Here is a 12,146-nt window from a genome sequence, read left to right as displayed (position 1 = left end):
GTCTGCGGTGTTCACGCGGTCTCAGCTTTACTCCTCTTTAACGGTCTCTCCCTCCAGCGACTTCTTAAATGCGTACTTCAACCGCGAAGGACACACCCCGAGACTACCTGTGCGTACGGGCCTCCTTCACGTCACCTGCGACCCGCCCACCTGGTGCACTCTGGTTTCAGTGGAGCTCACGAAGAAGAAAAAGAAACTCCAAATAATAACCATATATAAAAGAGAACATTTTAATACCTTATTAATACTTATTTTTAAATTAAAAAAATACCTCATATACACTTCATTTATTTAATTCTGCTGATGAATGGGTTTTTAATGTAAAGTTAAAACTTTTCAGGTCTGTTGAAACTTACAACAGACAGAAATATCATTTGAACTATTTCACAACTTCCTGCAGCAGAATTATTTTGGTCCTCTAAACACAATGGTGTGCAAGAAAATAAAGAAAAGGTTTGCTTTATTTAATTCAAACACTACAGATACGATCAGAGAGGTGACCCGTCATCAAAGGAAGCGTTGAAGTGTTTGATATAATATATACCGATTGATTTTAGATTCTACTGACTGCTCTACTATATGCCTTTCTCCAGTCCACCTACCTAACTTTACTAATATTACTACTATTTTATTTTGAAGTAACAATATGCTTCATTTCATTCACTTATCATTTTGTTGTATTTTACTTTACTTATGTATATATTTATATATGTTTTTTTTTCTTCTGTTTTTTGTAATGACAGAAAACAATCTCATATTTTTGTGGTTATTTTTTATCTCGCTGTATTCTTTATGGATTCATATATTACATGATGTTATGGACTGGAACTGAAGGTAATATCTAATTTTCTATCTTGAGTAACTGACATCACAAAATATTGAAAAATGTACATTTACATTACAATGTTCTCAAAGTGATCTTCAGTGTCTTGTTTTCTCCGAGCAAAAGTCCAAAACCCAAAGATATTCACTTCACTTTCAGGTCGGAAAAGCAGCAAATTCTCACATCTGAGAGGCTTTAACCATCAAATTATTGACATTTTCTCCTAAAACCATTGAAATAATTCATCAATTATCAGTGCAGATTAATTATCTATTGGACTATTCCTTCAGCTCTATATTCAACATTTTATTACAGAACTCACACAGTAGGAACTGTGACTATTCGATTGGATATCATGAACTCATGTTATTAGACTATCAGATCGTCTTTCTCATGACTGTTGGAACTAAAAGTTTCTGTGTAAAAACACCATGTGACCTCCCTCCCCGAGTCTAAACTGCTCTTATCATATAAGAGGATCAGTTGAATCGTAGAAAACACGTAAGCTAACTCGTAACCGCTGTAAATATGTAACTGAGTGACGTCATGTACCGTAACTTTTACTTCTGTAAGAGTCTGAACCGCTGCAGTCAGTACAAGCCGGGGCTGAGACCTTTGAGGCAGGAATACAGAGCTGTAAGAGGGAACAGAGTTCACTATGTGAAGCCATTTTACATAAAACATGATAAAATCTGCAAAAAGCCAACACTTGCCCATTATTAATTGATCTTTCTAGCTATTGCAGCAGTGACACTAAAAACCATTATTTTAGTTTATAGATGTAAAACATCTCCTGACAGCCTGCAATCTGATTAAAAAGAAATAGATTAACTAACATAGCTCTCTTTAACATGCAAGAGAGATAGATAGATATAGATATAGATATATATATCTATCTCTCTTTAACACGATAGATATAGATAGAAGGTGTAAAGATGTGTATATCTAAGACATTCTGAGACTTTTCCAGGCCTGCAGGTTGTACATTTACATTTATTGACACACTTTCAAATGATTACTTAAAAAAAAATAAAAAATAAAAATATATATGCATCCACAAGGTACAAAACATGTCAAGCTTGCATCATGTATCACACAACATGCTAAAACCTTTTAGCATGTTGAAACTCTGACAAAAGAATTATTCTCAATAAAAATAACAGCTTGGATTAAAAGATCATATATATATAAAAATAAATGACGTGTCAAAGAAATCAGATAAAACTGCAGACGACCGCAACGAGCATTAAATATCAGTTGTATTATCAAAGATACAAAAAATAAAACCAGTAACTTAGACTGCTCAAAGCTTCTCGGAGGTCTTTAAAACAGAAGACATTTCAAAGCTTTGGAGGAAGTCACAGTAAAGAAATCCATAACAGAGGAGTTTTTAAAGATGACGAGTCAGCTTTCGGTGCTCCGCGTGTTCCCCGAATCAGACGTGTACGTGTTGTTCTTCTTGGAGTACTTGAGGGCGCTGAAGGAGACCCTCATCCTCTCCACCGTCCTCTCGCTCCTGCAGAGGAACGTGTTCTTCACGTGATCCCTGAAGTCCTCCGAGATGAAGTAGTAGATGAACGGGTCCAGGCAGCTGTTGAGACTTGCCAGGCACAGCGTGGAGATGTAGAAGCCGTACAGGTTGTTGTGCGCCTCGCCCAACAAGAGGGTGTAGTGCACCAGCAGCATGATGTTGCTCGGGGTGAAGCACACCAGAAACATCACCAGCACGGTGACGATCAGGACCACGGCCTTTCGCCGCTTCTTGGCGATGGTGGGGTCCGCCATGCTGTTGCGGAGAGCCTTGAGCATGAGCACGTAGGAGATGATGCACACGACGGTGGGAGCGACGAACCCCAGAGTCCCCATCGTCAGGAAGTAGCCCGCCGCCATTTTCCTCTGACTGGGCTTGATGACGTCGTGGCAGGTGCTGATGTTCAGGTTCGTCACATAGACCTCCTGGTCGTACAGATAGAGGGGGACGGTGAGAAGCCAGACCACCGCCCACACGGCGATGGAGACGCCGACGGCCACGGCGTTGGCCCTCTGGGGCCGTGAGAGCGGATTGACCACAGCCCAGTAGCGCTGGACGCTTATGCAGGCGATGAAGGTGATGGAGCAATACATGTTGCCATAGAAAAACGCCACCAGCACTTTGCACAGCCTGTGCCCGTAGATCCAGTTGTTGCCGTTGAAGTGGTACGCGATCTTCAGGGGGACCCAGATGACGAAGAGCAGGTCGGCCAGGGCCAGGTTGGCCATGTAGATGGAGGACGGGTGCTTCTTCTTGGTCCTGAAGAGGAACACCCAGATGGCGAGGGCGTTGGTGGGCAGCCCCACCAGGAACACGATGATGTAGACGATCGGGAGGAAGACGGTTGTGATGTGGCTGCTCAGGACTTCTCTGGCTACGGAGTTGACCCACACCCCGTCGCCGGTCTCCGTACCGGTGAAGCTTCGGTCTTCCGAGTCAAAATATGAAACGAAAACATGTGAAAAGCAGAAGTGCAACAGGTTGACAGTACATGCAGGAACATACTATAAATGTACCTCTAATACCACACTGTGAAAATACTCCACTACAAGTAAAAGTCCTGCATTCAAAACCTCCAAGTATAAAAGTATAAAGCAGTAAAATGTTCTCTGTCAGTGTTTTACTGTCATATCTGTTGTTTATGGATAATATTCCTGCTGCATTAATGTGTATGTTGCATGTTAACTCCTTTATATCCTGTTATTAGTTTAATCTACATCAATGCATCATATTCTATCAGATCATCATATGTTTGTAGCGTCTCTGTCCTGTGAGAACCACGTATCTCTAAAAAGAACAAACAGCCTGTTTTCAGCTTTGTGACGATGCATTTTCCAGCTGATCCAAGAAGCTTTTTAAAGAGTTTATTTATCTGAAGAAGGATTTTATCAACACATAAAGGAAACACTTCATCCTTCAGTTTATCACAAACATTCAACATCAACACATAAAGGAACACTTCATCCTTCAGTTTATCACAAACATTCAACATCTACACATCTGGAGATTCGTGGTTTTACCTGGACAGGGAGGGGATGCACAACCGTCATCGGAGAAGAATATAAAGCCGTCAGGCAAATGTAGTGAAGTGTAAAGTACAATATTTACCTCCGAGATGTACAATGTATACATCTGTGTTGTAGAAAGTGCAATATTTACCACTGAGATTTAGTATGAAGTTACATAACATGGAAATAAAAGTACCCCAAATGTGTACTTATATACAGTACTTGAGTGTGATCTGCTCTCTACTTATAATCAGTCCTTTGAGCATCACAACGACCCACTTCACATATAAATAATACTTCATAACTTACTAAGTGAGATCAAACTACTTCTGACTAATCACTGGAGGCCGACACATCAAACCAACATGGCCTTTGTATGTTCGACGTAAGCAGCTCAGAAATCAAAGCACTTTTAGGATCCTGACCTTAAGACCTTAAACACACCACAGGTGTAAACAACCTGCTGGAGCTTTTCTTCTTACCTTTCTCTAACACGCAGGTCTGCAGGAACCCCAGCAGGAGGAAGAGCTGAAACCATCGCGTCCTCGCGGCCATGACCGTTCACAGGTAAAGAGCAGCAGTGTCGTGTGCAGGTGTGGCTGCGCTGCTTTTAACTGCCATCCCGGTCTTCACAGAACTGAGGGGTTTGACACCTGGGTCACGTGGTCACGCGCAGCCAACCGAGACACGCCTCGCAGGGTCGATGTCGGAAGTATGACGTCGTCTTTCTGTCAGGTGAGTTCACCGGTAAACATCTATGATTGGTTGTCAGATGACATCGGTTTCATACCAGTAAACAACTTCTGGTGTTTGATTTAAACGACTGTTTTATTATTTCGCCAATTTTCATTTTATTTCTAATTTAAGTGCCCTTTGAAAATATTTACTCCAATCTTTCATTTGAGACAGTAGTGGAGTGTATTTAAATACATTTACTGTACTTTTGAGCTACGTGTACTTTACTGGAGTATTTTCATTTTATGCTACTTTCTACTTTTTACTCTGCTAGCTTCATTTATTTCGTCATCTGTAGTTACTTACTAATACAAATCAACAAATACATTATGATGTACACTGTAGTGTTGCTTCTTTTACTTACGCTAAAGACCTGAATAATACTTCAACGTCTGATTCTATTGTTTGAAACACAAGCATCAAACTGATGAGAAGGTCATTTCCTAAAGATATAATTAAAGCCGTAGTTTGACCTACTTCTGTTTTCCACCACTTGTGACCTTATGAAGAAAGCAGAACAGAAGCTGCTGTACATGAACATATGCACACAGGTGTGTGGTCCATGTAATGTGATTATTATATTATATTAAGTGCAATATTTGAGTCTTTCTTCAATGTTTCTGTTTGTCTAAGCTGGTTCAAGTCACCCTTTGTTACATATTATTCCAAAATAAAGGATTCAAATGTGTGTAAAAATAATAATACCAAAAGCAACCTTGTTGTTGTTGTTGTTGTTGTTGTTGTTGTTGTTGTTGTTGTTGTTGTTTTGACTTAATTAAAACCCAAAATGTAGAAAAGAGCTGAAGTTGGAATTCTTTGCTACAAACTTTCACATTTATTGAAGGTGACAAAATACAGAAAAGACCAGAAATCATTATTTCTCCAAATAATGAAATATTTCATGTTCATAAGTTAGATGGGCTGTGCATGAAACATATATTCTTCATGTTCTTTTTGTTTGTCTGTTAATTGAACATCTTTTTGGTTTTGGACAGTTGGTCGGACAGAAGAAGACATTTAAAGACGGACTCTCAGGAACATGTGATGGGCAGTTTTTCACGACGATTAATCAGTTAATCAAGAAGATAACTGGCAAATGAATCAAGTGGATGAAGAGAAGTAATCTACAGGACAGCCAGTTGTTTTACATTGAAAGATTAAAAAAGCATTTGTTCAGTCAGTAGCTCCTTTACACTCTCACATGACTCTCTGCTCAGACCGATATGAACACAGTGAAACAGGAGGTGGAGCTCTGAGTCCCTCAGGTTTCCTTTCATTATCGGTATCGTAGCGCTTCCTGCTGGAGGAGGAAACACAGTAGAACTACAGCCTTACTGTGTATAATACACTTAAAAGTACTTCACGCTTCCAACCAGCAGAGAGCAGCATGAAACAGACCTGTTCATCTTTAAAACACATCACAATCATATGATAACTATGGTAGCCAATTTCCACCAGCAAAACAACAAATAGAAGCAGCTCTTCATAGGTTACCCAACATTTGACAGAAATGTATTGTGAGTACATTGAAGACTACTTTAAACGTGGCTTTACAACAGATGAAATACTTCAATAGCTTGATGCTTCACATGGATTGTACTGAGCAAACGCACCTTTGAAAGGATTCTAAGCAAGAAGCAGCTCTGGAGTAGAAAGAATGAAACCGATGTGGCTGAGGTGGCGAGCTTCATTGAGCAACAACTGGAAACATCTGGTCAGTGTCATGCTGACAGATGGATGCACCAAAAGTGTTGGTTACACGGAATTGTGACTGACAGAGAAACAGTTTGACTATTGCTGCAGTTATTGGATGGTGAAGGTGTTGATCTGAGGTCAAGAAGCAGACTGAGACGGCGTGTTTACCACAGCTGTGGTCTAAACTATCTCTGGCACATTGATGGCTTCGACAAGCTTAAGACATTTGGAATTGCAATCAGTGGATGCATTGATGACTTTTCCAGAAAGATGAAATGGATGGAAGCTTTCAAAACAAACTTTTGGTACCCTTCTTTGGTACCCTTCTTTGGTACCCTTCTTTGGTACCCTTCTTTGGTACCCTTCTGTGCAGCTCAATACTGGACACACATTATAGAGTGAACCTGATGTAAAGTGGTGCTTTCTCAAAAAGAACAGTGAGGCTGGTTGTCCTCTGTGTGTGATGGAGGTTTGATGAATAGCAAATGCTTTCAAGTTTCAACACAAGTTGACTCAAGTTATGGGTGGAGTCTAGCAATATCAACCATCAATCTGAAACTACTTCCTTACCGGAGATTTACTGTAAGCCCTCTGCATCGAAACATACCACTTAAAAGAACAACGTTCTGAAACTGAAAACAATGTTCAACAAAACAAAAGTGGCAAAAAGCAGCTGAAAAATGTGGACAGCATGTTAAAGCTGTGACTCTCAGTGAGGTTAACAAGGTAGCTGTAGTACGTCCTTCATAAGCCAACAATCTGGAACCCTAGAAAGCCTCAACATGAACCTCTGATGGCAGTCCAGTTCCTGCTGGCAACAATCTCTGTAGCTTTGACAATGTCCATTACCCACACGTTGCTTTCTAAAACTTTGTTCATTTCATGTCGAAAAATCTGGGCAGTTGTCATAACTGACTGGCAACTCCAAGTAACAGCCACATGTTGAGCAACAGGTCTTCTCTGAAATTCCTGAAGTTGTGGGAAGCTGACAGTGAAGTTCTTTCCTGTGAACAAGTCTGATCCAGTGGAAAACCTAAGGAGAAGGGAGAGGTGCTGTGTGTCTCACTCTGTGTGTAATTATTCTCATGATCGTTGGTGATGTTGGTTGTAGCTATTCATAGACTGCTGCAATCCCTTCCAGCTCTGATCTAACAGGTGTGAGCATGTTGCTCCGCTGTTCAATCACAAAAGCAGGCTCTTGAATCAGTTTTTGGTGAGCAAGCTCCCTCAAGATTTGCTCAATGCTGTCTGCTGTTGGAAGCCTCCGCCAGTTGTGAATATCCATAATTTCCAACAATTCTTCCTACGCTTTCCCATTCTTGTTTACCAAAATCATGACGTATATACAGTATGGCACTTTGAAGGCATTTCCCATAGTGCACTGCTCATAAAAGTCATTCCACAATTCTGACAGTACATCCCTCAAAAAACTACCATCATCCATTTCAAGCTTTCCATCAGGAAGAATAACTCTCAAGTAAACATCATCCTCCATGATACTTTCCTCAGAAAACACTTGAATAACTTCTCTAAGAATCTGTCCACGATGAAGAACAATCATTTTCTTTACTCTTTCTCTCTGACTGGCTTGTTCCAGCAACACCTCCATGGAGGGAGGCAAGACTGATTCAAAAGACATTTCCTGAGAGAGAGAGGCACGGTATCATCAAGACTGGAGTACTTCATCCCAGAGATGCGTTCTGTGTGGAAAGTTACAACGTCACTATCCTCTAAGCATCCACATGATGTAATGTAACATTTATTTTTTTTGCTGGCGTATGCAAGCAATGAGGAGGACAGAGCAGTACATGTTCTAATAGAACGCCGCGGTGACCACGCGTCACATGAGTGGGCTGAACATCCAGTTGTTGCCACTGAAGTGATAAGAGATCTTGAAGGGGAGCAGCGAGGCGAAGAGCAGCGCGGCGAAGAGCAGCGACGCGAAGAGCAGCGAGGCGAAGAGCAGCGAAGCGGAGGCCAGGTTCAGCATGTAGATGGCCGCCGGGTTCTTGTGCCGGATTCTGGACAGTCTGACAGGTTTGATCAAAAAGGGAGACCAGCTCGTCTAAATTCAAATGAGGATTAAAGGCAGTTAAAAAAGCTGTGGAAAAATGCTAAGAAAACATGCTCGCAGACAAAGAGGTAAAAACCCGGCGGCGGACAGGTGAAGTCTGAATTAATGGTTGAGGATGGAATAAAGCCACATTGACTAAAACGGCTTTGTGATCAGACACACAGATATCCTTTGTGTCAAAGCTATCAGGGCTGAGACCGTAAATAACCAGGTCGAGGGTGTGACCCTTTGAGTGAGTGAGCTCCTGTATAGCCTGAGTGAGGTTAAAAGAATCCAAAGTATCCATAAAATCAGTGACAAAAGTCTGTAAAGGGCAGCATGTATGTTAAAATCACCTAAAATAAGAATTGTATCATACTTTGATGTAAAATAGGATAACTCACCAAATCCTTGGATAAAAACACTGTTAGGCCTTGGAGGTCTGTAGATTATTAAAACGATCACTGGATTCTTACAGTTCACTATAAAACCAACATGTTCAAATGAAGTAAAACAGACTCGTAAAATGGGAGTACAATTAAAAACTTGTTTGTAGATGACAGCAACCCCCCCTCCCTTGCCCGACAGCCGGGGTTGGTGGAGACGTGCAAAATCTGGGGGGGGGTTGCTTCAATTAGAGAACTACAGTCTCCCTGAGACATCCATGTCTCTGTGATGATAAAAAAAAGTCAGATTTATTCAAAGTAATAAAATCCTGAGCTAAAAACGACTTGTTATTTAGGGATCTGATGTTTAAAAGGCCAAAACTAACAGGCTTGCAACTACTTTATGAAATACTTTCATTATCAAGTAAGCTGCTGACAATGTTCTCAATGGGTTGTTTGGTCAATAACCCAGCATCATCACATGACTTCTAACATGTCACACAAACAGCCAGCAAACGATCCCCCTTCCTCCTTTTCCTCTTCATCACAACCTCAGCACACTGATAATAAATAATAATAATACATTTTATTGATATAGCGCTTTAAAAGGCACTCAAAGACACTTTACATGTTAAACACAGAAACAATAGAAGCATTTATAATAAGAACAAAATATACGACATAACAGTAAGAAAAAAATAAATAAAATAAAATAAACATGAAAAGGAAGAACGAAAACAAACATGACTGACTTTAGAGGTTAAAAGCAGATTTGAATAGGTGAGTTTTTAGTGCAGTTTTGAAAGTGGCAAGTGACGAAGAATGTCTGAGGTGTTGGGGCAGGGAGTTCCAGAGGGAGGGGGCAGCAACGGAGAAGGCCCTGTCCCCCCAGGTTCGATGCTTGGACAGAGTAGGGGGGGTAAGGAGGTTGGCGTCAGCAGATCTGAGGTTGCGGTTGGGAATGTGATGGTACAGGAGGTCCGAAAGGTATGAAGGGGCGAGGTTGTGGAGGGCTTTGTAGGTGATGAGGAGGAGCTTGAACTGGATTCTTTGCTGTATGGGGAGCCAGTGGAGGTTTTGAAGGACTGGGGTGATGTGGTCTCTGGTGCGGGAGTGGGTGAGCAGACGGGCAGCTGAGTTCTGGATGTATTGTAGTTTATTGATGATTTTGGTGGGTGAGCCGTACAGGATGCTGTTGCAGTAGTCCAGTCGAGAGGTGATGAAGGCGTGGATGAGTGTTTCAGCGGCTGCGGAGGAGAGGGAGGGACGGAGACGGGCGATGTTTTTGAGATGAAAGAAGGCGGTTTTTGTGATGTGATTGACGTGGCGTTCATATGAGAGAGTTTGATCGAAGATGACCCCGAGGTTACGGACATGTGTGGAGGCAGGAACAGTGATGCCATCGATGCAGAGGGAGAAGTCGTGGTGGGAATTGTTGCACATGAGAGCTCCCCCTACAGGTACTTCTTGGTAGTAAATACCAAGTCAACTATTTCATCCTGTACTCCTGCACCCCATTCACCTCTCATGAACTGGCCCGAGAAACACATTCCTGTAACCACCATCACTTCTCATCACAGACGCGCTGCAGCACGCTCTCTGTCAAACCCCTCTGGTGCTAACCACAGCAATTTAATTATGCAACCTCTGCCACCTCCTGCTCCTGACTGCAACCATAAATCAATTAGATGACTGACAGAAAAAATAAGTTTTGTTTGTTTTTTAAGCAAACATTTAGAAAAAAAGACAAATATCCTCTGGTTTCAGGTTTTCTCATTATGTTGTAAACTAAACATCTTTGGGTTCATGTGAGGTTACCTGGTTATGACCGATGGGCCTTGTGTCCATTGTTACAGACCTATCTGCTGTGTCTCAGTGCCACCAGGTTCCTCTACAGAGGGCAAGCGTCAGAGGCTCCGTGCTCTCCTCCGTGGATCTTCTAACAGGAGCTGCTCTGCGTGTTCCCGCTGTCCGACACGTACGACTTGCTGTTCCTGGAGTACTTCATGGAGTTGAAGGAAACCCTCATCCTCTCCACGGTCCTGCTGCTCCTGCACAGCAGCGTGTTCTTCACGTGGTTCCTGAAGTCCTCGGACACGAAGTAGTAGATGAACGGGTCCAGGCAGCTGTTGAGGCTGGCCAGGCACAGCGTGGCGACGTAGAAGGCGTAGCCGTTGTTCACCACAAATTCTCACATCCGAGAGGCTGTAACCATCAAATTATTGACATTTTCTCTTAAAACCAATTGAAACAATTGATCAATTATCAGTGCAGATTAATTATCTGTTGATGGACTAATGGACTATTCCTTCAGCTCTATATTCAACGTTACTTTACAGAACTCACAGTAGGAAACTGTGACTATTCGATTGGATATAATGAACTCATGTTATTAGACTATATATCAGATGGTCTCTTATGACTGTTGGAACGTCTTTGGAAATAAGTTTCTGTGTAAAAACACCATGTGACCTCCCTCCCTGTGTCTAAACTGCTCTTATAAGAGGATCAGTTGAATCGTAGAAACAACTCTCTTGACCCGTTTTGTCGAGCTTCAAATTAGACTCACAAAAAACTACAACAGTACGTATAATATGATGAAAAATACAGTTTTTCATAGCTTTCTTTGTCAATTTCAATAAATCCAAAATAAATACAGCGATTGTGATTTACTTCACCAAAGAAAAGAGATGTTTCGTATTGTTGGGAAAAGAGAACGAGGCGTCATGCCAGTCAGCGTGATGTAGATCTAATGGTTTAGAACACATTAAGGACTTTAGGAGGACCGGCACAACAAACTATGGCTTTACAGAAAAGATTAAATATGACAATTGTTTTAAAAATAAGGAAGACACAGCTTGACCTTTTCCAACAGCCTGCCTGACAGAGAAAATGTCAACAACCAAAAAGTTTAACTAAGTTAAATCTAATAGTTTTAAGACCCTTTCATACACATTGAAGGCAATTTAATAATCGTTTCAGAATCATACCAGCTGCCAAAGTATGAAAGTATGGTGGAAAACCCAGCAGGTAAGTATATGGCCTGGAATTATTCATCATTACATCTTCTTTTTCAGAACTTCCCTGCAGTTTAAAACAATTAAAATGATTTGCTAAAAGCCAACAGTTGCCCATTATAAGTTGCTAAGTTCTAGCTACTGCAGCAGTGACAGTGTTTGCTGCAGGTCTGACGGTACGAACGCGTATTGAACAGCCTCCTGCAGCAAAAACCACCTTTTAGTTCATTGATGCAAATCATCTCCTGACAGCCTGCAATCAGATAAAAACAAATAAAACATTGATTAACTAACATAACTCCCTTCAGCACTCAAGAGAAACATATATGACATTTGTAAATCAAATGTAAGACTTCTTTACACCTTCAAAGACATTCTGAGACTTCTCCAGGCCTGCA

General features: G+C 41.4%; 1 protein-coding gene across 3 annotated transcripts; it reads right to left on the bottom strand.

The window, feature by feature from the left end:
* Nucleotides 1–1,800: 1,800 nt before the first annotated feature.
* LOC142954580 (proteinase-activated receptor 2-like) lies at nt 1,801–4,417 on the bottom strand. Of its 3 annotated transcripts, none has more exons than XM_076095717.1 (2): nt 4,333–4,417; nt 1,801–3,282 (listed from the first exon to the last, which is right to left on the bottom strand). In XM_076095717.1, exons 1-2 carry the CDS (start codon nt 4,415–4,417, stop codon nt 2,228–2,230), a joined length of 1,140 nt encoding a protein of 379 aa, XP_075951832.1. In that variant the 3' UTR covers nt 1,801–2,227. The 3 variants fall into 3 exon arrangements, with proteins under 3 accessions (XP_075951832.1, XP_075952001.1, XP_075951917.1); XM_076095886.1 differs by having other exon boundaries at nt 4,345–4,417; XM_076095802.1 differs by having other exon boundaries at nt 1,801–3,305; nt 4,359–4,417.
* Between the last annotated feature and the right edge of the window lie 7,729 nt (nt 4,418–12,146).

This window comes from Anarhichas minor, unplaced genomic scaffold, assembly GCF_050575085.1.
Source record: "Anarhichas minor isolate MPS153535 unplaced genomic scaffold, ASM5057508v1 ptg000002l, whole genome shotgun sequence".
In the NCBI taxonomy this organism is placed as follows: domain Eukaryota; kingdom Metazoa; phylum Chordata; class Actinopteri; order Perciformes; family Anarhichadidae; genus Anarhichas; species Anarhichas minor.
The sequence above is the reverse complement of the archived record's forward strand: the minus strand, read 5'-3'. Positions and strand labels throughout refer to the sequence as shown.

Bases quoted from the DNA above. Each gene is read 5' to 3' on its own strand.
- LOC142954580 (XM_076095717.1), bottom strand. From the start codon at position 4,417: ATGGCCGCGAGGACGCGATGGTTTCAGCTCTTCCTCCTGCTGGGGTTC. The intron at 3,283-4,332 runs GCTCCAGCAGGT...TTGACTCGGAAG, and splicing joins AGAGAAAGGTAAGAAGAAAA to ACCGAAGCTTCACCGGTACG.